The sequence below is a fragment of the Rhinopithecus roxellana genome, chromosome 8 (assembly GCF_007565055.1).
Source record: "Rhinopithecus roxellana isolate Shanxi Qingling chromosome 8, ASM756505v1, whole genome shotgun sequence".
Taxonomy (NCBI): domain Eukaryota; kingdom Metazoa; phylum Chordata; class Mammalia; order Primates; family Cercopithecidae; genus Rhinopithecus; species Rhinopithecus roxellana.
Window position 1 is genome coordinate 5548232 of NC_044556.1, and position 26159 is coordinate 5574390.

General features: G+C 46.4%; 1 protein-coding gene across 8 annotated transcripts; it reads left to right on the forward strand.

Annotated features, from left to right (window-relative positions):
• The first annotated feature begins 327 nt into the window (after positions 1 to 327).
• Positions 328 to 24251, forward strand: ZNF846 (zinc finger protein 846). Of its 8 annotated transcripts, none has more exons than XM_030936859.1 (8): positions 328 to 578; positions 13097 to 13272; positions 13655 to 13733; positions 16880 to 16969; positions 17640 to 17724; positions 18828 to 18911; positions 21417 to 21499; positions 22653 to 24238. In XM_030936859.1, exons 2-8 carry the CDS (start codon positions 13124 to 13126, stop codon positions 23940 to 23942), a joined length of 1860 nt encoding a protein of 619 aa, XP_030792719.1. In that variant the 5' UTR covers positions 328 to 578; positions 13097 to 13123; the 3' UTR covers positions 23943 to 24238. The 8 variants fall into 8 exon arrangements, with proteins under 8 accessions (XP_030792719.1, XP_030792718.1, XP_030792717.1 ...); XM_030936858.1 differs by having other exon boundaries at positions 329 to 578; positions 18825 to 18911; positions 22653 to 24237; XM_030936857.1 differs by having other exon boundaries at positions 330 to 578; positions 17598 to 17724; positions 22653 to 24236.
• The last annotated feature ends 1908 nt before the right edge of the window (positions 24252 to 26159 follow it).

The following is a 26159-nucleotide window of genomic DNA, read 5'->3' on the forward strand; positions in this document are numbered from 1 at the left end:
CCGGGGCGGGAGCCGTGATTGCGCCACTCAGTCCAGCCTAGGCAACAGAGGGAGATCCTGACCTAAAAAAACCCCTCTTCACTATTATTTTTGGCTTAAAATAAAAAATTATTTTAAAATCTTATTAAGAAATAAAAATAATAGTGAAGAGGGATGTATCAGTTGAATACTGCTGTATAACAAACCACCCGGAAACAGCGCATACTCGTACACGGCTGCATAAAGGCAGAGCAAAGCTAACAGAGGCATTTCGAGGTCCCGCCCAACCGACTCTCTCCATCATGGTCCAGCCCCCGATCCGTCGTTCTGCCGGGTTCCGCCCCCACGGCCCCCAGTGAAACCGGAGGGCAGGGTCCCAATCGCGTTCGGCAGCGCGGAAACTAGGACTTCTCCCCAGAGTCGTGGAGGACGCGGCCGCCGCCCCTCCCAACTCCTCAGGCCTCTGAGGCCGGGTCCAGAGCCCTCAGCTCCTTCTGAACTCCCAGAAGGGAATCAGAAGTGCGCGTGGCCAGAGCGGCGCCTCCTGCCCTTTAACTGCCGCGGCCCAACGGTTTCCCAGCAGTAGCCTCTGCGACCAGGTGGGGCTTCAGGTGCGGCTTAGTCACTGGAGGGCGGGAGACGGGGGCGGGGTCTCGGTGAGGGAGCGATGGTGACGGGGACTTGGTGAAGGGGAGATGAGGGCAGGGTCTCAGTGAGGGGGAGACGGGGGCGGGGACTCGGTGAGGGGGAGACGAGGGCGGAGTCTCGGTGAGGGGGAGACGGGGGCAGGGTCTCGGCGAGGGGGCGATGGGGGCGGGGACTCGGTGAGGGGGAGATGGGGGCGGGGACTCGGGGAAGGGGAGATGGGCCGGAGTCTCGGTGAGGGGAATATGGGGGCGGGGTCTCGGTGAGGGGGAGACGAGGGCGGAGTCTCGGTGAGGGGGAGACGAGGGCGGAGTCTCGGTGAGGGGGAGACGGGGGCAGGGTCTCTGCGAGGGGGCGATGGGGGCGGGGACTCGGTGAGGGGGAGGTGGGGGCGGGGACTCGGTGAGGGGGAGACGGGGGCAGGGTCTCGGCGAGGGGGCGATGGAGGCGGGGACTCGGTGAGGGGGAGATGGGGGCGGGGACTCGGGGAAGGGGAGATGGGCCGGAGTCTCGGTGAGGGGAATATGGGGGCGGGGTCTCGGTGAGGGGGAGATGGGGCGGGGACTCGGTGAGGGGGAGACGAGGGCGGAGTCTCGGTGAGGGGGAGACGGGGGCAGGGTCTCTGCGAGGGGGCGATGGGGGCGGGGACTCGGTGAGGGGGAGGTGGGGGCGGGGACTCGGTGAGGGGGAGACGGGGGCAGGGTCTCGGCGAGGGGGCGATGGAGGCGGGGACTCGGTGAGGGGGAGATGGGGGCGGGGACTCGGGGAAGGGGAGATGGGCCGGAGTCTCAGTGAGGGGAATATGGGGGCGGGGTCTCGGTGAGGGGGAGATGGGGCGGGGACTCGGGGAGGGAGAGAGGGGGGCGGGGACTCCGTGACGGTTGAGACAGGGGCGGCAACTCAGTGAGCGAGAGATGGGGGCGGAGAGTCAGTGAAGGGAGAGATGGGGGCGGAGAGTCCGTGAAGGGAGAGATGGGGATGGGGTCTCCCTGAAAGAGAGTAGTGAGCACCGGACTCCTACTCGGTGAGAGGACACACAGGAACAAGATCTCGCCGGGCGCAGTGGCTCCCGCCTGTAATCCCAGCACTTTGGGAGGCTGAGGCGGGCGGATCACGAGGTCAATCGATTAAGACCATACTGGCCAACGTGGTGAAACCCCGTCTCTACTAAAAATACAAAAATTAGGTGGGCGTGGTGGCGCGCACCTGTAGTCCCAGCTACTCGGGAGGCTGAGGCAGGAGAATCGCTTGAACCCGGGAGGCGGAAGTTGCAGTGAGCCGAGACCACTCCAGCCTGGCGACAGAGCGAGACTCCCTCTCAAAAAAAAAAGATCTGGGTGAAGGGGGAGACGGGGTGGGGTCTCAGTAATGAGGGAGCAGATGGGGGCGGGGTATCCTGAGGCTGCATCAATGATGCATATTTCCCAGTCTCACTGACTTCTTAGGGTTAGGTCAGTATACGTGTGGGGGAAAGAAAGATCAGACTGTTACTTGTGGGGAAAAGAAAGAGACATTAGACTGTTACTGTGTCTATGTAGAAAAAGGAAGACATAGGAAACTCCATTTTGATCTGTACTAAGAAAAATTCTTCTGCTTTGAGATGCTGTTAATCTGTAACCATAACCCCAACCCTGTGCTGGCAGAAACATGTGCTGTATTGACTTAAGATTTAATGGATTTAGGGCTGTACAGGATGTGCTTTGCTTAAAATGTGTTTGCAGGTAGTATGCTTGGTAAAAGTCATCACCACTCTCCATTCTCGGTTACCCAGGGACACAATGCATTGTGGAAAGCGGCAGGGACCTCTGCCCAAAAAAGCCTGGTTATTGTCCAAGGTTTCCCCCCACTGAGACAGCCTGAGATATGGCCTCCTGGGAAGGGAACGACCTTACCGTCCTCCAGCCCGACACCCGTAAAGGGTCTGTGCTGAGGAGGATTAGTGAAAGAGGGAGGCCTCTTTGCAGTTGAGATAAGAGGAAAGCATCTGTCCCCTGCTTGTCCCTGGGAATGGAATGTCTTGGTGTGAAACCGGATAGTACATTCTGTTTACTGAGATAGGAGAAAACCACCTTATGTCAGAAAACCGCCTTATGGCGGGAGGTGAGACATGCTGGCGTCAATACTGCACTGAGATGTTTGTGTAAAGGCAAACATAAAGCTGGTCTACGTGCACATCCAGGCACAGCGTCTTTCCTTAAACTTATTTATGACGTAGAGTCCTTTGCTCACATGTTTTCCTGCTGACCCTCTCCCTACCATTACCCTGTAGTCCTGCCACATCCCTCTAGCCCAGATAGTAGAGATAGTAGAGATAGTAATCAGTAAATACTGAGGGAACTCAGAGACCAGTGCCAGGGCAGGTCCTCACTTGCTGAGCACTGGTCCCCTGGGCCCACTTTTCTTCCTCTATACTTTGTCTCTGTGTCTTATTTCCTTTTCAGTCTCTCGTCTCCACCTTGCGAGAAATACCCACAGGTGTGGAGGGGCAGGCCCCCTTCAGTACAAAAAAAATGTACATGGGCCTGGACTGTTTTTCTTTAGAAAAATCACCATTATCTGGCCAGGTGCGATGGCTAGTGCCTGCAGTCCCAACACTTTGGGAGGCCGAAGCGGGCAGACCGCTTGACCTCAGGAGTTCAAGACCAGCCTGGGCAATATGGCAAAACCCAATATCTACAAAAATAAAAATACATAAAAATAAAAATTAGCCAAGCATAGTGGCGCCATGCCTGTAGTTCCAGCTACTTGAGGGGCTGAGGCGGGAGGATCACCTGAGTCCAGGAGATTGAGGTGGTGGTGAGCAGTGATTGTGCCACTGTACTCCATCCAGGCGACAGAGTGAGACCCTGTCTGAAATTAAAAAAAAAAAAAAACACGGTGACTCACACCTGTAATCCCAGCACTTGAGCTCAGGAGTTGGAGACCAACCTGGTGAAATTATGTCTCATTATTATTTATACAAAATAAACTTATTATTTATACAAAATAAACTTTTAAAGAAGAAAATACTTTTTTTTTTTTTAAGTGATGAGAGTCTCACTATGTTGCCCAGGCTGGAGGGCAGTGGCTATTCATAGTGGGAATCATAGCACACTGAAGCCTTGAACTCCTGGCCAACGTGGCAAAACCCTGTCTTACTAAAAATACAAAATTAGCTGGGCATGGTGGTGCGGGCCTGTAATCCCTGCTACTAGGGAGGCTGAGGCAGGAGAATCGCTTGAACTTGGGAGGTGACTCATGCCTACAATCCCAGTGCTTTGGGAGGCTGAGTGGGGAGGACTGCCTGAGGCCAGGAGTTGGAGACAAGCCTGGGCAACCTAGCAAGACCCCATCTCTGGAACAAAATATTAAAAACTAGCCAGGCGTGGTAGTGCACACCTGAAGTTCCAGCTACTTGGGAGGCTGGAGGATTGATTGAGCCCAGAAGTTTGAGGCTGCAGTGAGCTGTGCAGCGCCACTGCACTCTAGCCTGGATGACAGATCGAGACCCTGTCTCATAAAAAGGAGAAAGCACATTGCTCTTTGGCTAACATGACACATTTTTTTCCTTTAATATTTTGTGGTGAAAACTAGTCACAAGTGCTAGTGCCATTCCTGGTGGGGCAGCTATTTTTCAGCAATCACTTTGTATTCTAGAAGGGAAGAAAAATATTGAGGGAAAGTTCTCCTATCTCTGGATTCTGCTAACTTAAAAACTTTATTAGGCCGGGTACGGTGGCTCACACATGTAATCCCAGCACTTTGGGAGGCTGAGGCGGGTGGATCATCTGGGGTCAGGAGTTTGAGACCAGCCTGGCCAACATGGTGAAACCCCATCTGTACTAAAAATACAAAATTAGTGGGGCGTGGTGACGTGCATCTGTAATCCCAGTTACTCTGGAGGTTGAGACAGGAGAATCACTTGAACCCAGAGGCGGAGGTTGTAGTGAGCTACGATTGTGCCATTGCACTCTATCCTGGGCAACAAGAGTGAAACTCCGTCTCAAAAAAAAAAAAAATTGTTTGCCTTTGGGAAATTTCTCTTTATTTTCTTTTTCGTTGGTAGAGCAATGAAAAAAAGGTTTTTTGTTTTTGTTTTTGTTTTTGTTTTTTCCACTTGCTTGGCTGTAAAGAAAAAAGTTTTTTTGTGGGATCTGGGATTTTAAATCAGGACAGTCTTTCGGAAGACTGTGTGCCAAATTTCCACAAGCAGGTGTCTAGACTAAAATTAGTTTCTACTTTCCTGGAGTTCATCAGACAGCATGAAAAATAAACAGGGTAGTCGGCCGGGCGCAGTGGCTCAATCCTGTAATCCCAGCACTTTGGGAAGCCGAGACGGGCGGATCACAAGGTCAGGAGATCGAGACCATCCTGGCTAACACGGTGAAACCCCTTCTCTACTAAAAAATACCAAAAAAAAAACTAGCCGGGCGAGGTGGCGGGTGCCTGTAGTCCCAGCTACTCGGGAGGCTGAGGCAGGAGAATGGCGTAAACCCTGGAGGCGGAGCTTGCAGTGAGCTGAGATCCGGCCACTGCACTCTAGCCCGGGCGACAGAGCGAGACTCCGTCTCAAAAAAAAAGAAAGAAAAAGAAACAGGGTAAGTGATAAAGCATTATGACAAGACTTATAATAAGGGAATTTCAAAGGGGCTATAGGGTGTTGGGAGTGGGGAGGGATAAGAGTACACCTAACAGGAGGCGGGACATGGTGGCCCGTGCCTGTAAATCCAGCATTTTGGGAGGCCAATGTGGGCAGATCACTTGAGGTCAGGAGTTCAAGACCAGCCTGGTCAACATGGTGAAACCCCATCTCTACTAAAAATACAAAAATTAACGGGGCATGGTGGTGCATGCCTGTAATTCCAGCTACTCAGGAGGCTGGGGCAGGAGAATCGCTTGGACCTGGGAGGCAGAGGTTGCAGTGAGCCAAAATCTGCCACTGGGCTACAGAGGGAGAGTCCATCTCAAAACAAACAAACAAACAAAAACAAAAATACCTAATAGGATATTTTCCCCAGAGGATGCAAGATTGACTTAAGTTCTGAAATATGTATAGGACTATATCAAGTGGATAAGAAGAGCATATGAATGCAGAAGCCAAGTCAGTAATTCTCAACCTAATCCTTATGGAATTTCCTGCAAACTTGAGAAATGTACTAAGGGCTGATTTCTACCTCAGACCAATTAAAATGGCATTTATGGGGATGTGTCATGGGTATCAGTGTTTTTTAAAGTCCTCCAGTGAATCTAATATGCAGCCACTGTTGAAAACCACTGCATAAGGGCCATGGTGAATTCATGAAAGTTAAATGATTTTGGTATGTCTGGAGTCTCTAACTGTGGAACATTAGAACTGCGAGTAAAATATCACTAGGTCAGGCTGAGTGCAGTGGCTCACATCTGTAATTCCAGCATTTTGGGAGGCTGAGGCAGGTGCATCATGTGAGATCAGGAGTTCAAGACCAGCCTAGCCAACTAAAATACAAAATACAATTTTGTATTTTTTATCTCTACTAAAATACAAAAATGAGCCGGGCATGATGGTGCACACCTGTAGTCCCAGCTAGTCGGGAGACTAAGACAGGAGAATCGCTTGAACCTAGGAGGCAGAGGTTGCAGTGAGCTGAGATCACACCACTGCACTCCATCCTGGGCGATACAGCAAGGCTCTGTCTTTAAAAAAAAAAAAAAAAAAAAAAAAAATCACTAGGTAATATCACGGTGAAAATTTAAGACTGTTTAAAAAGATTTGGGGCCGGGTGCGGTGGCTCACGCATACAATCCCAGCACTTAGGGAGGCCGAGGCGGGCGGATTACGTGAGGTTGGGAGTTTGAGAATCGCTTGAACCTGGGAGGCAGAGGTTGCAGCCAGCTGAGATCGTGCCATTCATTGCACTCCAGCCTGGGCAACAACAGTGAAACTGTCTCAGGAAAAAAAAAAAAAAAAAAGATTTGAGTAGAGTCTTAAAACATTTCAGAGAACTAAGGGAAGGGAAACTTGCTGGGTGTGGTAGCACATGGCTGTAGTCCTAGCTATTGGGGAGGCAGGGGCGGGAGGATCGCTTGAGCCTGGGAGTTCTAAGCTCTAGTGCATATGATCATGCCTGTGAATGACCACTGCACTCCAGCCTGGGCTATATAGCAAGACCCTGTCTTTAAACAGAAAGAAAAAAGAGTGGCCAGGTGCAGTGGCTCATGCCTATAATTCCAGCACTTAAGAGGCTGAGGTGGGGTATTGCTTGAGCCCAGCAGTTTGAGACCAGCCTGGGCAATATCGTGAGACCTCACCTCTACAAAAAAAAAAAAAAAAAAAAACCCACAAAATTAGCTGGGCACGGTGGTGTGCACTTGTAGTCCTAGCTACTTGCGAGGCTGAGGTGGGAGGATCTCTTGAGACCAGGAGGTCAAGGCTGCAGTGAGGGAAGATCGCTCCACTACACTCCAGCCTGAGTGACAGGAGTGACATCATCTGTGGAGTGGTCTGGGATGCAACAGCTGAAATCTCCTTTGAATCCCTGTAGTGAATTTTTCATTTTAATTATTGTATTTCTTTTTTATTTTTAATGTTTTTTTGAGACAGACTCTTGCTCTATCACCTAGGCTGGAGTGTAGTGGCACGATCTCAGCTCACTCAAGCTCCGCCTCCCAGGTTCATACCACTCTCCTGCCTCAGCCTCCCAAGTAGCTGGGACTACAGGCGCCTGCCACCACACCCGGCTAATTTTTTGTATTTTTTTTTTTAGTATAGACAGGGTTTCACCATGTTAGCCAGGATGGTCTCGATCTCCTGACCTCATGATCTGCCCGCCTTGGTCTCCCAAAGTGCTGGGATTATAAGCATGAGCCACCGTGCCTGGCCTAATTATTGTTATTTTTTAGCTCTAGAATTTCTTCTTGGTTTCTTTTTAGGTTTTCTATCTCTTTATTGGTATTTATATTCTGTTCATACATCATTTTCTTGAGTTTTTCCATGTCTTCCTTTAGTTCTTTGAACATCTCTAAGGCAGTTGTTTTAAAGTCCTTGTCTAGTAGATCTACCATCAGGAAAATTTTCTATTTATTTATTTTTTCTTTGAATGGGCCATACTTTCCTGTTTGTGTGCCTTGAGATTTTTGTTAAAAACTGGACATTTGAATCTGATAATATGGTAACTCTGGAAAGAAGATCGTCTTCTTTGTCCAGTGTTTGCTGGGCTTTTTCATTTATTGTTTTGGTTGGTTGGTTGATATAGGTTGTCTTTGTGCTGAGGGTCACCCTGAAATGTAAAGATATTCTCAGATCTTCTTTAATATTTGTACACCAATATTCATAGTACCATTACTCACAATAGTTGCCAGTGTTAAACTCAAGTTTTAGTCTGCTTTTTAAATTTTTTTTTTTTTTGAGACGGAGTCTCGCTCTGCCGCCCAGGCTGGAGTGCAATGGCCGGATCTCAGCTCACTGCAAGCCCCGCCTCCTGGGTTTACGCCATTCTCCTGCCTCAGCCTCCCGAGTAGCTGGGACTACAGGCGCCCGCCACGTCGCCCGGCTAGTTTTTTTCGTATTTTTTTTTAGTAGAGACGGGGTTTCACCGTGTTAGCCAGGATGGTCTCGATCTTCTGACCTCGTGATCCGCCCGTCTCGGCCTCCCAAAGTGCTGGGATTACAGGCTTGAACCACCGCGCCCGGCCTGGATTTTCTAATAACTGCACTAATATTGCTGCTTTAGACTAAATTTCACGTGGGGATAGTTATTTTCTTAATGTGGTCTTGTCTTTTATTTGCTAAAAGCTAATATAGCATATTTGAATCCATATTCATAATTGATGTTGGTTTGCAATTTTTCATTTTTTGTACTCTACCACCTTTTTTTCATTTTTTGAGATGGAGTCTCACTCTGTCACCATTGGAGTACAATGGTATGATCTCAGCTCACTGCAACCTCCGCCTCCTGCGTTCAAGCGATTCTCCTGCCTCAGCCTCCTGAGTAGGTGTGATTACAGGTACGTGCCACCACACCCGGCTGATTTTTGTATTGTTAGTAGAGACAGGGTTTCATCATGTTGGCCAGGCTGGTATCGAACTCCTGACCTCAGGTGATCCACTAGCCTTGGGCTCCCAAAGTGCTGGGATTATAGGCGTGAGCCACCACGCCCAGCCTCTGCCACATTTTTTTTTTTTTTTTTTTTTTTTTTTTTTGAGACGGAGTCTCGCTCTGTCGCCCAGGCTGGAGTGCTGTGGCCAGATCTCAGCTCACTGCAAGCTCCGCCTCCCGGGTTTACGCCATTCTCCTGCCTCAGCCTCCGGAGTAGCTGGGACTACAGGCGCCCGCCACCTCGCCCAGCTAGGTTTTTGTATTTTTTTTAGTAGAGACGGGGTTTCACCTTGTTAGCCAGGATGGTCTCGATCTCCTGACCTCGTGATCCTCCCGTCTCGGCCTCCCAAAGTGCTGGGATTACAGGCTTGAGCCACCGCGCCCGGCTCTGCCACATTTTATATCAATGTTTTACTTTCTTCATAAAAGGAATTAGGAAGTGTTTCTTCATTTTCATTGTTCTTAAATTATGGAGCACTGGGAATATCTGAACTTGGAAGGTTTGGTATAATTCTCCATTTAAAACCTCTAAGCCCACATTTACAGTTCAATGATGGTTGACAAGGGTGTCAAAATAATTCAATGGGGAAAAAATAGTATTTTAAATGAATGTGACATAGTCTTAAAAATGTCTGAAACAGACCGGGCGCGGTGGCTCAAGCCTGTAATCCCAGCACTTTGGGAGGCCGAGATGGGCGGATCACAAGGTCAGGAGATCGAGACCATCCTGGCTAACACGGTGAAACCCCGTCTCTACTAAAAATACAAAAAACTGGCCCGGCGAGGTGGCGGCGCCTGTAGTCCCAGCTACTCGGGAGGCTGAGGCAGGAGAATGGCGTGAACCCGGGAGGCGGAGCTTGCAGTGAGCTGAGATCTGGCCACAGCACTCCAGCCTGGGTGACAGAGCGAGACTCCGTCTCAAAAAAAAAAAAAAAAAAAAAATGTCTGAAACAGTCCGGGCGTGGTGGCTCACACCTGTATTCCCAGCACTTTGGGAGGCTGAGGGGGGTGGATCATGAGGTCAAGAGATCGAGACCATCCTGGCCAAACATGGTGAAACCTCGTCTCTACTAAAAATACAAAAACTAGCTGGGTGTGGTGGTGTGCACCTGTAGTCCCAGCTCTTCAGGAGGCTGAGGCAGGAGAATCATTTGAACCCGGGAGGCGGAGGTTGCAGTGAGTCAAGATAGAGCACTGCACGCCAGCCTGGCAACAGAGTGAGGCTCCATCTCAAAAAAAAAAAAAAAAGACACTTGCACACACATTTATAGCACACAATTTGTAATTGCAAAAATATGGAACAAGCCTCAATGCCCATCAACTAATAAGGGGATAATGAAAATGTGGTGTATATACACCACATAATACTGTTCAGCCATAAAAAGCAAGAAAGTCATAGCATTCTGAGCAACCTGGATGGAGACCATTATTCTAAGTGAAGTAACTCAGGAATGGAAAACCATATATATGTTCTCACTTCTAAGTGGGAACTAAGCTATGAGGATGCAAAGGCATAAGAATGATATAATGGGCCGGGCGCGGTGGCTCAAGCCTGTAATCCCAGCACTTTGGGAGGCCGAGACGGGAGGATCACAAGGTCAGGAGATCGAGACCATCCTGGCTAACACGGTGAAACCCCGTCTCTACTAAAAAATACAAAAAGCTAGCCGGGCAAGGTGGTGGGCACCTGTGGTCCCAGCTACTCGGGAGGCTGAGGCAGGAGAATGGCGTAAACCTGGGAGGCGGAGCTTGCAGTGAGCTGAGATCCAGCCACTGCACTCCAGTCCGGGAGACAGAGCGAGACTCCGTCTCAAAAAAAAAAAAAAAATTATATAATGAACTTTGGGTGGGTGCAGTGGCTCATGCCCATAATCCCAGCACTTTGAGAGGCTGAGATGGGCAGATCGCTTGAGGCTAGTAGTTCAAGACTGGCCTGGCCAACATGGCAAAACCCCATCTCTACTAAAAATACAAAAATTAGCCAAGCATAGTGGTGCATGTCTGTAATCTCAGTTACTCAGGAGGCTGAGGCAAGAGAACGGCTTGAACCTGTGAGGCGGAGGTTGCCAAGATCATGCCACTACACTCCAGCCTAGGCAACAGAGTGAGACTCCATCTCAAAAAGAAAGAAAGAAAGAAACAAACAAAAAAACAAAAAAAAAACAAAGGGAGAGAAAGAAAGAATGGACTTTGGGGACTCGGTGGAAGGGTGGGAGGAGGGTGAGGGATAAAAGTGGATAAAAATACTACACATTGGGTACAGTGTACACTGCTCGGATGATGGGTGCACCAAAATCTCAGAAATCACCACTAAAGAACTTATCCATGTAACCCAAAACCACCTGTTTCCCAAAGGCTATTGAAATAAAAAAAACGTTTTTCCATTTTTGTTTACATTGATATTTGTTTTCTCGGTTTTATTTTTTGAGCTGGGAATTTATTTTTTATTCTTTTTTTTCTTTTTGAGACAGTCTCGCTCCGTTGCCCAGGCTGAAGTGCTGTGGTGCCATCTCGGCTCACTACAACCTCCGCCTCCCAGGTTCAAGTGATTCTCCTGCCTCAGCCTCCTGAGAAGCTGGGATTACAGGTGCATGCCACCACGCCCAGCTGATTTTTGTTATTTTTTAGTAGAGATCAGATTTCACCATGTTGGCCAGGCTGGTCTTAAACTCTTGGCCTCAGGTGATCTGCTTGCCTTGGCCTCCCAAAGTGCTGGGATTACAGGTGTGAGCCACTGCACCCAGCTGTTCTCATTTTTATTGACAAAAGTGTTTAGGAATATGAAGTTTCCTTTGACCACTGCTTAAAAGATGTCCTGTATTAGCCATAAAAGCCAAAAAAAAAAAAAGAGAGAAAGAAGAAAACCCAATATCCAACAAGTGTTGTTATGATACAGCCATACAATGGAATCGTATTTAGTAAAAATAATTAAATACTGATACACGCTACTTAGATGAACCTTGAAAACATTAAATGAAACAAGCCAAACCCCACATGTTTTATACTCTTAATTCTACAGGCAGTATCTACAGGAGCAATCTATACAGACAGAAAGATTAGTTGTTGCTTTGGACTCTGGGGGTGGTGGTGGGGCTGGATGAGTGGATTGGGTGATCATGGCTAGGGTTTATTTTTGTGGTCATGAAAATGTTCTAAAATTGATTGTGATGATTGATGCACAAATATATGAATATACAAAAAAATAGGAATATACTTTAAACAGGTTAGTTGTATGCTGTGATAATTGTATCGCAACAAAACTAAAGGCCTAAGGAAGGAACTGAATGTATCAGAGGCATAGATCATTTTATGGATTAACAGGTTAATCTTTTTTTTTTTTTTTTTTTTTTTTTTTGAGACGGAGTCTCACTCTGTCGCCCAGGCTGGAGTACAGTAGCACCGTATCGGCTCACTGCAACCTCCGTCTCCTAGGTTCAAGCAATTCTCCTGCCTCAGCCTCCCAAGTAGCTGGGATTACAGGCGCCCACCATCACGCCCGGCTATTTAAAAAATATTTTTAGTAGAGATGGGGGTTTTAGTATATTGGCCAGGCTGGTCTCGAACTCCTGACCTAAGGTGTTCCGCCCGCCTCGCCCTCCCAAAGTGTTCTGGATTACAGGCGTGAGCCACCGCCCCCTTTTAAAAGATTAAAAGCTTAATATTTTAAACAGGGTGTCGCTGGTCTCGAACTCCTGGGCTCAAGCGATTCTCCCGCAGTAGCTAGGACTACAGCGGGCTTATCTTTGTAAATATATCCCTGCAGAGGGTTGAAGAAACAAGGAGAAAATCCTGCAGAAAAGAATTTCCCTAGGGTGGTGGCTCACGCCTATAATCCCAGCACTTTGGGAGGCCAAGGTGGAAGGATCACTCGAGCTCAGGAGTTCCAGACCAGCCTGAGTAACACAGAGAGACCCTGTCTCTACAAAAATAAAAAATAAAATTAATTTAGCCGGGTGTGGTGGCACACACCTGTGGTCCAAGCTAGTCGGGAGGCCGAGTGGGGGGAGGATCCTTTAGGCTCAGGAGTTCGAGATCAGCCTGGGGAACTTGGTGAGACCCGAGTGTCTAGAAAAAGATAAATCAGCTGGGCGCGATGGGCGCAAATGTGGTCCATGGTCCAAGCTACTCCGGGGGCTGAGGCGGAGGGATCGCTTCAGCGCAGGAGTTCCGGACTGCAATGATCTATGACCCCGCCACTGTACTCCAGCCTAGGCGACAGACCGGTGCCTTATCTCAAAAACCTAAAAAGAAAAAGAAAAAAAAAAGAAAAGAAAAGCACTCGATGAGCACCCCGCTGCCTGCAGTCCAAGCCTTGGGTGACGCCTCCACTCAAGCCCCGCTCTCTGCGCCGGTCCCCGCCTCCAAGCCGGCCTTTGGTTCTGGGTTTCCTGGTCCAGCGTCGTTCCCAATATCCACAGATTGATCTGGATCCTGGTCCACCCCGGATGCGAGAAAACGGGACTTTTCTGTCCGCGTGTCGAAGAGGCTGCCCCAGCTCTTCTCTGCGCTTCACATCATCCTCATTCCAAAGCCGTTGGGGTTCGGCACCATTACGTTTAACGTGGTGCGCAACCGGAAGCGGAAGTGCGAGACGGTGCGCCGCCATAAGTATTCCGCGCTCTCCTGCCGCTTCCTAGCTGGGTTTTCAGTTCAGCCGGCGCTCATGCTCAACCTAGGCAGGGCCGGGCAGGAGGGCCTAGCGGGAGGCGGAGTGAGGGTCGGAGAGCGCCGCCCCGGGCTTTGGCTAGGTCTGAGACGCGCGGGCCTAACGTGGCTGCTCCGGGGAAGCGGCGCCTCCTCCCAACCAGGACCAGGAGGCGGGGGTTCTCCCCACCGCCTCCTCGGGGCGCCTCTTCCCGCTGCGTCCGCACCAGTCTGGTCCTGGCCCGGGGTCCACGGTGGAGGCGTTTTTTTCTCCAACCGCCGCGCCCCCTCTGTTTAAAATCGGCCACTCAACTTTTTTGTCCTTTCTCCAGAGGGAAAAGCATCTCCGCTGTTCTGGAAAAGGGCCCCAGCGTCCTCTTGTCACCGACCGGGCGATTGCCGTGCGTTACGGTGAGCCCTGGAGGGGGGAGATGCTCTGGCTGTTGGGGCGGAGACGGGCATCGCTTATTGAAATTTGAGAAATTGCTCAGCAGTTAAATGCTTATTCAAGTGTGCAGGAGTTGTAGGTTTATAGAAATAAAAGCAAATATTGCCACCGTTATAAAGCAAAGTAGCAATACCCCGCTGGTTTTGAGATCAAAAGCAGCTGAACTTCCTAGGTCCGTACCTCCCAAAGAGCTTCGAAACGGAGGGGCTTCCAGGAAGTAGGATACAGCCTTCATGATGCCAGTATCCGAAGTTACAGTTGTATTAACTGTGAGAGACATGTTTTGTGTCGCTGTTGTCCCCTCGTGTGTGTGTGTGGATAGTAACTGGGATTACAGGCGTGCGCCACCGCGCCTGGCTAATTTTGTATTTTTAGTAGAGACGGGGTTTCACCATGTTGGTCGGGCTGGTCTCAAATTCCTGACCTCGTGATTCACCTGCCTCGGACTCCCAAAGTGCTGGAATTACAGGTATGAGCCAGCGCGCCTGGCCTTCCCCTTCGTATATTATTTATTTATTTATGTTTTTTTTTTTTTTTTTTTTGAGACGGAGTCTCGCTCTGTCGCCCAGGCTGGAGTGCAGTGGCCGGATCTCAGCTCACTGCAAGCTCCGCCTCCCGGGTTCACGCCATTCTCCTGCCTCAGCCTCCCGGGTAGCTGGGACTACAGGTGCCGCCACCTCGCCCGGCTAGTTTTTTGTAGTTTTTAGTAGAGACGGGGTTTCACCGTGTTAGCCAGGATGGTCTCGATCTCCTGACCTCGTCATCCGCCCGTCTCGGCCTCCCAAAGTGCTGGGATTACAGGCTTGAGCCACCGCGCCCGGCCTATTTATTTATGTTTTAAAGACAGGGTCTTGGTTTGCTGCCCAATTCTAAACCAAAGAAAATGTGAAAGGCCAGAATATTGAACACCTATTATATATTCTTGTTGAAGACTGACCATTTGTTAATATTTTGCATATTTTCTGTTTCTTTGCATCTCTTGTGTAGATAAATGTGTTTTGGCCGGGTGCAGTGACTTACGCCTGTAATCCCAGCACTTTGGGAGGCCGAGGTGGGCGGATCACCTGAGGTCGGGAGTTCCAGACCAGCCTAAATAACATGGAGAAACCCTGTCTCTACTAAAAATACAAAATTAGCCGGGCATGGTGGCATATGCCTGTAATCTTAGCTACTCGGGAGGCTGAGGCAGGAGAATCGCTTGAACCTGGGAGGCAGAGGTTGTGGTGAGCCGAGATGGTGCCACTGCACTCCAGCCTACGCAACAAGAGCAAAACACCGTCTTAAAAATAAATAATAAATAAATAAATAAAATGAGGCCGGGCACAGTGGCTCACCCCTGTAATCCTAGCACTTTGGGTAGCAGAAGCAGGAGGAGCCCCTGAAGCTGAGTTTGAGACCAGCTGGGGGCAACATAGTGAGACCCCATCTCTACAAAAAATATAAAATAAAGCATAACTAAAGTCAGTGACAATATCAAGTCTTCTTTAAGATGTGCATGCATTGCTGATGAGAACACTTTTTTTTTTTTTTTTTTTTTTGAGACAGACTCTTGCTCTGTTGCCAGGCTGGAGTGAAGTGGCATGATCTCGGCTCACTGCAACCTCCATATCCAGGGTTCAAGTGATTCTCCTCCCTCAGCCTCCCAAGTAGCTAGGACTACAGGCGCGCACTACCACACCCAGCTAATTTTTGTAGTTTTAATAGAGACGGGGTTCACCATGTTGGCCAGGATGGTCTTGATCTCTTGACCTTGTGATCCACCCACCTTGGCCTCCCAAAGTGCTGGGATTACAGGCGTGAGCCACGGTGCCCAGCCACATTTTTAAACAGTATCAACTAAATATGAACTTGGTGATGCAACATGCATATGTGTGCCAGGCTAAATGTAGAAGTTATTCATCATATTATTTGAAATAGCCTAAAATAGAAACAACCCAAATGTGGATCCACAGAATAGATGAATTGTGGCATATTTATTTCTGTGGATTTTTTTTTTTTTTTTTTTTTTGTGACAGAGTCTTGCTCTGTCACCCACGCTGGAGTGCAGTGGCACAATCTTGGCTCACTGTAATTTCCACCTTCCTGGTTCAAGTGATTCTCTTGCCTTAGCCTCCCGAGTAGCTGGGATTACAGGCGCGAGCCACCAGGCCCAGCTAATTTTTCTTTGTATTTTTAGTAGAGATGGGGTTTCACCACATTGACCAGGCTGATCTTGAACTCCTGACCTCAAGTGATCTGCCCACCTCGGCTTCCCAAAAAAGTGCTGGGATTACAGGCGTGAGCCACCGTGCCCGGCCTCTGTGGCATATTCTTCAGCAAAGATATGAACCAAATTACAGGTGGATGAAAACAACAACTTGGGTGCACCTCACAAGCATAATGCTGACTGAAAAAAGCCAGGCACAAAAGAATCCTTATTGTCTGATAGTTGCTAGGCAAAGTCAACTAGAGCATTTTTTCTTGTATTCTTTGTTTTCATATATGTGTGTGTGTGTGTGTGTGTGTGTGTGTGTGTATATATATATATTTTTTTTTTTAAATAAAGATACTTGGTCTCACTATATTGCCCAGGCTGGTCTGTAACTCCTGGCCTCAAGCCATCCTCCTACTTCGACCTCCCAAAGTGTTGGGATTACAGGCATGAGCCACCGCCTGGCCCAACTAGAGTATTAAGTGTCAGAATAGTATTACAATTGGGAGGCATGTCATAGAAAAGACTACGTCTGAGATGCAGGGTATGGAAATGCTCTATTTTTTTGTTTGTTTTTTAAGACGGAGTCGCACTCTGTCACCCAGGCTGGAGTGCTGTGGCATGGTGTTGGCTCACTGCAGTCTCCACCTCCCAGGTTCAAGTGATCCCCCGACCTCAGCCTCCCGAGTAGCTAGGATTACAGGCATGTGCCACCACACCCTGCTAATTTTTTTGTATTTTTAGTACAGACGGGGTTTCACCGTGTTGGCCAGGCTGATCTCAAACTCCTGACCTCAAGCGATTCACCTCCTTTGGCCTCCCAAAGTGCTGGGATTACAGGCGTGAACCACCGTGCCCAGCCTAAAATATTTTTTGTTTGTTGTATCCAACTGACATGCTATTATTATTTTCCCAAAGGTCATTTTTTTCCAGGATACTTTCTGTCTTCATCAGAGGAACATCGAGGAGGCAAGGCTGGTGGCTAGATTACTGATGGATTCTTCTCAGGCAAGTTAGGAAAGACCTAACTTCAAAATGTTATGCCCATCATCAGGTAGCCTTACCTCCTTATCATGTATTCAAGCATCTTAAAGAAATGATGGTCCTGCTCAGGAAATAACTCCCCAGATGAATTTCTCTAGAAACCATGCCATCTCAGGTTGTACAGAGATTGCAATGGAAATGATTGTTTTATCTCAATATTTACTAATTCTTTCTGATCCTCAATCATGCTTGTTGGTTCATTGTTTTGCTGAGTGTTATGACAGATTGTAAGAAGGGGATGGAGGTGTCTAATCTGAAGGAATTTCTGCATCACTGTGGAGATACTTCAATTTTTATTAGATTTTACATAGTGCTGCAACATATTCAGTGCAGACTGCAGCTATAAATAGAGGAGGACTGAGGCCAGAACCCATTGTAAAGCTGTAGCAAGATCAGGTTAGTCATGTTTCAGTGATGCTGATGAGTCCATGTGACTGGATGCAGTTGCAAGACAATATCTATATAGAGGAGAAGAGGCCTGAGGCCTGGGAGTACTGCAGGCTTCTAGTCTTCCTTAGTCCTTCATGCATTTTTCTCAGAACGTCAAAGAAGATGGTACTTAGCTGAAGGCAGCATGTATTTAATGGTTTAGCACTTAGTGACCTTTGAGGATGTGGCTGTGGACTTTACCCAGGAGGAGTGGACTTTGTTGGATCAAACCCAGAGAGATCTCTACAGAGATGTGATGTTGGAGAACTACAAGAATCTCATTATACTAGGTAAAACTGGCATCATTTCTTCACTGACCCTTTTAGGAAATCAATGTTTCTTAAATGTTTGCTGTCAAATAGGGGTACTGTAATAAGCAAGACAAGCGTAGACATAGGCCAGTGGGCATTCCTGTTTTGTTTTGTTTTTTTTTTTTTTTTTTTTTTTGAGACACAGTCTGGCTCTAGCGCTTAGGCTGGAGTGCAGTGGCCCAGTCTGCTCACTGCAACCTCCCCCTCCTGGGTTCAAGTGATTCTCCTGCCTCAGCCTCCCAGGTAGCTGGGATTACAGGCGTCCACCATCATGGCCAGCTAATTTTTGTAGTTTTAGTGGAGACGGGGTTGCACCGTGTTGCCCAGGCTGGTCTCAAACTCTGACCTCAGGTGATCCACCTGCCTCACCCTCCCAAAGTGCTAGGATTACAGGCGTGAGCCACGTGCATGGCCTGGGCATTACTTTACAGAACAAGCTTGTAAACTTTCTTAAAGCATTATGATATTTATGCACAGACCTGTTTTTTCATTGTAGCTCATCAGCTATTGTTAGTGTTAGTGTGTTTTATATGTGGCCAAGACCATTCTTCTTCCAGTGTGGCCCAGGCAAGCCAAAAGATTGGACACCCCTGGCATAGAGGATTCCCCATGAAAATAAAGATTTAAGTAAATGAGTTTATTTCCTGTATGGATTAAAAACTTTAAGACTTTAAATGTGTATGTGAAGTTGGACTTGGTTTTCCAGGCTCAAGCAATTCACCTGCCTCAACTTCCCGAGTAGCTGGGACCACAGACCCATGCCACCATGCCCTGCTAATTTTTGCATTTTTAGTAGAGATGAGGTTTCACCATGTTGGCCAGCCTCAAGTGATCTGCCTGCCTCAGCTTCCCAAAATGCTGAGGTAACAGGCATGGGCCATTATGCCTGGCCAACATTTTTGCTATTTTTAAAATCGTTGTAGTGCACGTATTGGAAATGCTGTATGATTAGTTTGCTGTTTGTAAAGTTACACTTGACCGTCTTCAGAATCCCTGAAGGCAAAAGTATTTGTTTCCCATTCGAGGACATGGTGTTATGTCTTGCATGGGGCTCTTCTTTTGTGCATTTTTCCCTCCAGCAGGGTCTGAATTATGCAAACCCAGTCTCATGTCTGGATTGGAACAAATGGAAGAGCTGAGGACAGGAGTGACAGGAGTCCTGCAGGGTGAGTTCATTAGCAGATACGGTATTATGAAGATCAGTGCTGGCCTGCGAGAAATGCAGTACATTGGAAATGTTACTTTACAAACTTCTCAGGGTATGCTTTTCCTTCTGAGAAGGCTGAGGCCATTTGATTTCCTTAGATAACTTCAACTCCCCTCATCTTTAAATTTCCATTGATCTTCTCAACCTTTTTTCTGTTCTCAGAAAGGTTAGTGTGCCTTATTTGAAAGTTCCATCTTATGCATGTAGGTCCTTTGCCAAGACTTTCTTATGTTGCTTTCTTGTTTCTCCCATCTTTTTGCTTGCTGTCAGCCTCAGTTTTCTGCCTATTATTACTTGGATAGTAAGTAATACAGTTTTTTTGTTTTTGACATGGAGTCTCACACTGTTGCCCCCGCTGGTGTGCAGTGACCCAATCTTGGCTCGCTGCAACCTCCACCTCCTGGGTTCAAGCAGTTCACCTGCCTCGGCCTCCCAAGTAGCTAGGATTACAAGCGCCTGCCACCACGCCAAACTAATTTTTTGTATTTTTGGTAGAGATGGGATTTCACTATGTTGGCCAGGCTGTCCTCGAACTCCTGACCTTGTGATACACCCGCCTCAGCCTCGCAAAGTGCTGGGATTACAGGTGTAGTAATACAGTTTTGACACCACATCTTTATCATTACAAAACTTCTGACATAGCCAAACTCTATATAGTCCATCTTTCCATTTGCTTCACTCTTTTTTTTTTTTTAATCATGTTTTATGCATGTTTGGAAAGATTTACAAGTGCGCCATATACTTTTTTTAGGTAAAATATACACAATTTTACCATTTTAGTGTTGTGCAGCTATCAGCTCTTTTTACTTTCAAAGCATTTCTTTCTTTCTTTTCCTTTTCTTTTTTTTTTTTTTTTTTTTTTGAGACAGGCTGGAGTGCAGTGGCCGGATCTCAGCTCACTGCAAGCTCCGCCTCCTGGGTTTATGCCATTCTCCTGCCTCAGCCTCCTGAGTAGCTGGGACTGCAGGCGCCCGCCACCACGCCCGGCTAGTTTTTTGTATTTTTTAGTAGAGACGGGGTTTCACTGTGTTAGCCAGGATGGTCTCGATCTCCTGACCTCGTGATCCGCCCGTCTCGGCCTCCCAAAGTGCTGGGATTACAGGCTTGAGCCACCGCGTCCGGCCTTCTTTTTTTTTTTTTGTTTTGAGACAGAATCTCTCTCTGTTGCCCAGGATAGAGTCTAGTGTCACCATCTCAGCTCACTGCAACCTCCCTCAGCTTCCTGGGTTCGAGTGATTCTCTTGCCTCAGCCTTCTGAGTAGTTGGGACTACAGGCGTGCGCCACCACACCTGGCTAATTTTTGTGTTTTTTGGTAGAGATGGAGTTTCACCATGTTGGCCAGGCTAGTCTCAAACTCCTGACCTCAAGTGATCCTCCTGCCTCCGCCTCCCAAAGTGTTGGGATTACAGGCATGAGCCAGTGTGCTTGGCCTAGTTTTAAAGCATTACCATCACACCAAAAGGAAACCATGTACCCATCAAGCAGGCACTCCCCAGTCACCCTGCAAAGACTGATTTGCTTTCTCTCTCTATGGATTTACCCTTTTTGTATATCTTATGTAAATGGAATCATACAACGTAACCTTTTCTGTCTAGCTTCTTTCACTTAGCTATATATATATGTGTGTGTGTGTGTGTGTTTATATGTGTGTGTGTATATATGTGTGTATGTGTGTGTGTGTGTATATCTTTTTTTGACACGGAGTCTCACTCTGTCACCCCAGCTGGAGTTCAGTGGCATGATCTTGGCTCACTGCAACCTCTGCCTCCTGGGTTCAAGTGATTCTCGTGACTCAGTCACCTGAGTAGCTGGGATTACGGGTGCACATCACCACACCTGGCCAATTTTTGTATTTTTAGTAGAGACAGTGCTTCACCATGTTGGCCAGGCTAGTCTTGAATTCCTGGCCTCAAGTGATCCGCCTGTCTTGACCTCCCAAAGTGCTGGGATTATAGGCATGAGTCACTGCACCCAGCCCAGCACAGTTGATTCTGATAGCTTTTCTGAACTCATTAGTTATATTGTGGTAGGAAAGAGCTCTGGAGTTCTTCACTCTGCCACATTTGATTATGCTATTTCTGTTCTTTAGGCTTTTTTTTTTCTTTTTTTTTTTTGAGACAAAGTCTTGCTCTGTAGCCCGGGCTGAAGTACAGTGGCGGATCTCAGCTCACTGCAACCTCTGCCTCCTGGGTTCAAGTGATTCTCCTGCCTCAGCCTCCCGAGTGGTTGGGATTATAGGCACACGCCACTGCACCTGGCTAATTATTTGTATTTTTAGTAGAGACAGTGTTTCACCATGTTGGCCAGGCTGGTCTTGAACTCCTAACCTCAGGTGATCTGCCTGTCTAGGCCTCCCAAGGTGCTAGGATTACAGGCATGAGCCACCACGCCCAGCCCCATAGGCTTTTAAATGACTTTATTCCACAATTTTTCTCCCAAGCTGCATTTTTCACTTTATTTCAGAATTGGATTTGCAACTCAAAACCAAAGGCTCCCCACTGCTGCAAGATATTTCTGCAGAAAGATCACCAAATGGAATACAATTGGTAAGATTTCCAAGGGATGAAATCTTCCACACTAGGACAAGAAGCACAATATTCATGAAAATTATATGAGGAAAATGGCATTTACCCAAAGAAAGCAGAGTCTGAAGAGATTCTCTGAATATCATGAATATGGGAAGCACTCTAAACTTATTATAAACATGTTTCTTCTCAGAGATCTCACAAATAAACATCCACAAACATACAACTCAGCTATTCAGTTTTTGGTGCATAATTTATTTTACTTTATTATTATTTTTGAGACAAGGTCTTACTCTGTTGCTCAGGCTGGTGTGCAGTGGTGCAGTCTTGGCTCATTGCAACCTCTATTTCCTGGGCTCAAATGATCCTCCAGCCTCAGCCTCCTGAATAGCTGAGACTACAGGCGTGAGCCACCATGCCTGGCTGATGGCTGATTTTATTTATTTATTTATTTATTTATTTATTTATTTATTTATTTCGTAGAGATGGGGTTTCACCATTTTGTCCAGGCTGGTCTCAAAACTCCTGAGCTCAAAGCCATCCACTTGCTTTGGCCTCCCAAAGTGCTGGGATTACAGGCATGAGCCACTGTGCCCAGCCCATAATTTAGTCTAAATATTTCTCAGATGTATTGTGGCTCATGCCTGTAATCCCAGCACTTTGGGAGGCCAAAGCGGGCAGATGACTTGAGGCCAGGATTTGGAGACCAGCCTGGCCAACATGGCAAAAATCTGTTTTTACTAAAAATACAAAAATTAGCTGGGCATAGTGGCACATGCCTGTAATCCCAGCTACTTGGGAGGCTGAGGCATGAGAATCCCTTGAACCGGGAGGCAGAGGTTGCTGTGAGTCGAGATCATGCCACTGCACTTCAGTCTGGGCAACAGAGTGAGAATCTTTCTCAAAAAAAAGAAAAAGTAATAAAAAATAAAATATATATATATCAGACAGATTGTCTAAGAAGCTCTGTGAACACAGAGAATATAGGCAGGCTGGTGGCCTCATTGTCCTATTATTCAACTTAACTCAAAAATGGGGCTGGAACTCTGTACATATAATGGATATGTTAAAATGTTTAAATGTATTTCCAATGCATAAATGTTGTAACTGAGGAAAAATTCTGTTACCATACTGAATGTGAGAAATTCTTTGTTCATCTTTTATATCTGAACAGAACAGAAGCAATACTGCAGAGAAACTCTATGACTCTAACCATTGTGGAAAAGTCTTCAGTGAACACACATTTCTTATGACTCACATGAGAACTCACATTGGAGAGAAAACTTCTAAGGATAATCAGAGTGGAAAAACCTTAAGAAAGAACTTTCCTCATAGTTTTTACAAGAAAAGTCATGCTGAGGGGAAAACGCCTAAGTGTGTTAAACATGAAAAAGCCTTCAACAAGTTTTCAAATCTTACTAGGCAGAATAAAACTCACACACAAGAGAAGTTGTGTGAATGCACAGATTGTTGGAGAACTTTTCTTTATCAGTCATCCCTTAAGGTACATGTAAGATCTCACAATAGAGACAAACATTATATATGTAAGGAATGTGGGAAAGCCTTCAGTAATTCCTCACACCTTATAGGACATGGAAGAATTCACAGTGGAGAAAAGCCCTATGTCTGTAAAGAATGTGGTAAAGCTTTCATTCAATCCACAGGACTTAAATTACACATCAGAACTCACACTGGAGAAAAACCATATAAATGTAAAGAGTGTGGGAAAGCCTTCACCCATCCTTCATACCTTACTGATCATACAAGAATTCACAGTGGAAAAAAGCCCTATGTATGTATGGAATGTGGAAAAGCCTTCACTAGATCCACAGGACTTATTTTACACATACGAATTCACACTGGAGAAAAGCCATATGAATGTAAGGAGTGTGGAAAAGTTTTTATTCATTCCTCATACCTTACAAAACATGTAAGGATTCACAGTGGAGAGAAGCCATATTTATGTAAGGAATGTGGGAAAGCTTTTACTCATTCCTCAGGACTTGTTTTACATATGAGAACACACACTGGAGAAAAGCCCTATGAATGTAAAGAATGTGGGAAAGCCTTTAATAATTCCTCAATGCTTAGTCAACATGTAAGGATTCACACTGGAGAGAAGCCATATGAATGCAAAGAATGTGGGAAAGCTTTCGTTCAATCCTCGGGCCTTAGTACCCATTTAAGAACTCACACTGGAGAAAAGGGCTATGGATGTAAGGAATGCGGTAAAGCATTTGCTCGTTCCACAAATCTTAATATGCACATGCGAACACACACAGGAGAAAAGCCTTACGCATGTAAAGAATGTGGGAAAGCCTTCAGGTATTCCACATGCCTTAACGTTCATATGCGAACTCACACTGGAGCAAAACCATATGAATGTAAGAAATGTGGGAAAAACTTCACTCAATCTTCAGCACTTGCTAAACATCTAAGAACTAAGGCATGTGAAAAAACCTGAAGTGTTCCTCAGATCTTAGTATTTACATCTAAACTCATCTGGAAACAAATCATATGAAGGTAAAGAATATGAAGAACCTTCACTGAATTTCCATTTCTTATATAATATGAATGAATTTAACATGGACACAAGTCCCAGTGATACAAGGAATAGGCGAGAGTAGTAGTTCTTCACACCTTATAAAGTGTAAGAACTCACCTTTGGGAGAAAAAAATGGTTCTAAGACGTGGTAAAGCCTGTTTCTTCCACTATTGTTTCTTTTTCTTTTTTTTTTTTTCTTTTTCTTTTTTTTTGAGACCGAGTCTCTCTCTGTCACCCAGGCTGGAGTGCAGTGGTGTGACCTTGGCCCACTGCAACCTCTGCCTGCTGGGTTCAAGGAATTCTCCTGCCTCAGACTCTCGAGTAGCTGGGACTACAGGCGTGTGCCACCATGCCCAGCTAATTTTTTGTATTTTTAGTAGAGACGGGGTTTCACCATGTTAGCCAGAATGGTCTCAATCTCCTGACCTCATGATCTGCTCGCCTTGGCCTCCCAAAGTGCTGGGATTATAGGCATGAGCCATCACACCCAGCATATTGTTTATTTTTCGTACCAAAAATTACCATAAAAGCCAATTGAAAGTAAGAATGAGAGATAGCCTTAAAATACTTCACAAGCCTTCAGAGCACTTCATAACCAATACTGGAGAAAAACCCTCTGTATGTAAGGAATGTGATAAAACATTTACCTAGTGCTCAGGACTTAGTATCCACATGAGAATTCACAGTGGTATAAAACCCTACAAATGTAAAGGCTATAAGATCTTCACTTATACCTCTTAATAACTCAACATTAAAGAACTCACAATGGGCAGATAGCCTATGTATATAAGAAATCTGGGACAGCCTTCAGAAATTTCTGACAGTTTCATGTGTAAGAAACCTCATCAATTTAAGGCATGTTAAGAATTCTTCCAGTGGCCGGGCGCGGTGGCTCAAGCCTGTAATCCCAGCACTTTGGGAGGCCGAGACGGGCGGATCACGAGGTCAGGAGATCGAGACCATCCTGGCTAACACGGTGAAACCCCGTCTCTACTAAAAAATACAAAAAACTAGCCGGGCGACGAGGCGGGCGCCTGTAGTCCCAACTACTCGGGAGGCTGAGACAGGAGAATGGCGTGAACCCGGGAGGCGGAGCTTGCAGTGAGCTGAGAGCCGGCCACTGCACTCCAGCCTTGGTGGCAGAGCAAGACTCCGTCTCAAAAAAAAAAAAAAAAAAAAAAAAAAAAAAAAAAAAAAAAAAAAAAAAAAAAAAAAAAAAAAAAAAAAAAAGAATTCTTCCAGTGTTACTAAGTCAGTCAACTTGCATTAGAGAGAAACTCGATGAAGGTAAGATGTGGGAAATCTTTACTTCTGCCTCATGTGTCAATATATGGTAATCTCAAAGAAGCCAGAAACATTATGAATGCAAGAAATATGGGAATGCCTTCATATACACACACACATATGCACACACATACACATATGTATTATTTCATCCTTTAATATAAACGATAATTCATACTGGAGAGAAATCTTTATAATACAGAATGAGGGAAATGTTGCATCCATTTTACAAGTCTTACTATACATGTGAAAACCCACACTGCAAAGAAGCTATATAAATGTGAAAATATGGGTATATGCTGGGTGTGGGTGGCTCATGCCTGTAATCCCAGCACTTTTGGGAGGTTGAGGTGGGCAGATCACTTGAGGTCAGGAGTTTGAGACCAGCCTGCCAACATCGTTAAACCTTATCTCTACTAAAAATACAAAAATTAGCCAAGCATGGTGGCAGGTGCCTGTAACCCCAGCTGCTTGGGAGGCTGACGCAGGAGAATTGAGTGAACCCAGGAGACGGAAGTTGCAGTGAGCCGAGATATCTCCACTGCACTGCAGCCTGGGTGACAGAGCAAAACTCCATCTCAAAAACAAAAAGTAATATTTTTAGCAGTACATATTCCTTAAGTGCCTCTGAAAATACTCACTGGAAGAATAAACTATGAATCTGAGGAGTTATGGGAAGCTTTCCGGTACTACTGTTACTGTACACAAGATAATTCATACTAGAGGAGAAATTGAAATAAATGACATGAAAATGAGATTGCCTTTCTATATGTCTCACTGTTCATGGTGACTTGTCATGGACAGTAAATTTTCTGTGGTTGAAAAGTTTAATTGCTTTTAAAATTCCCCCTA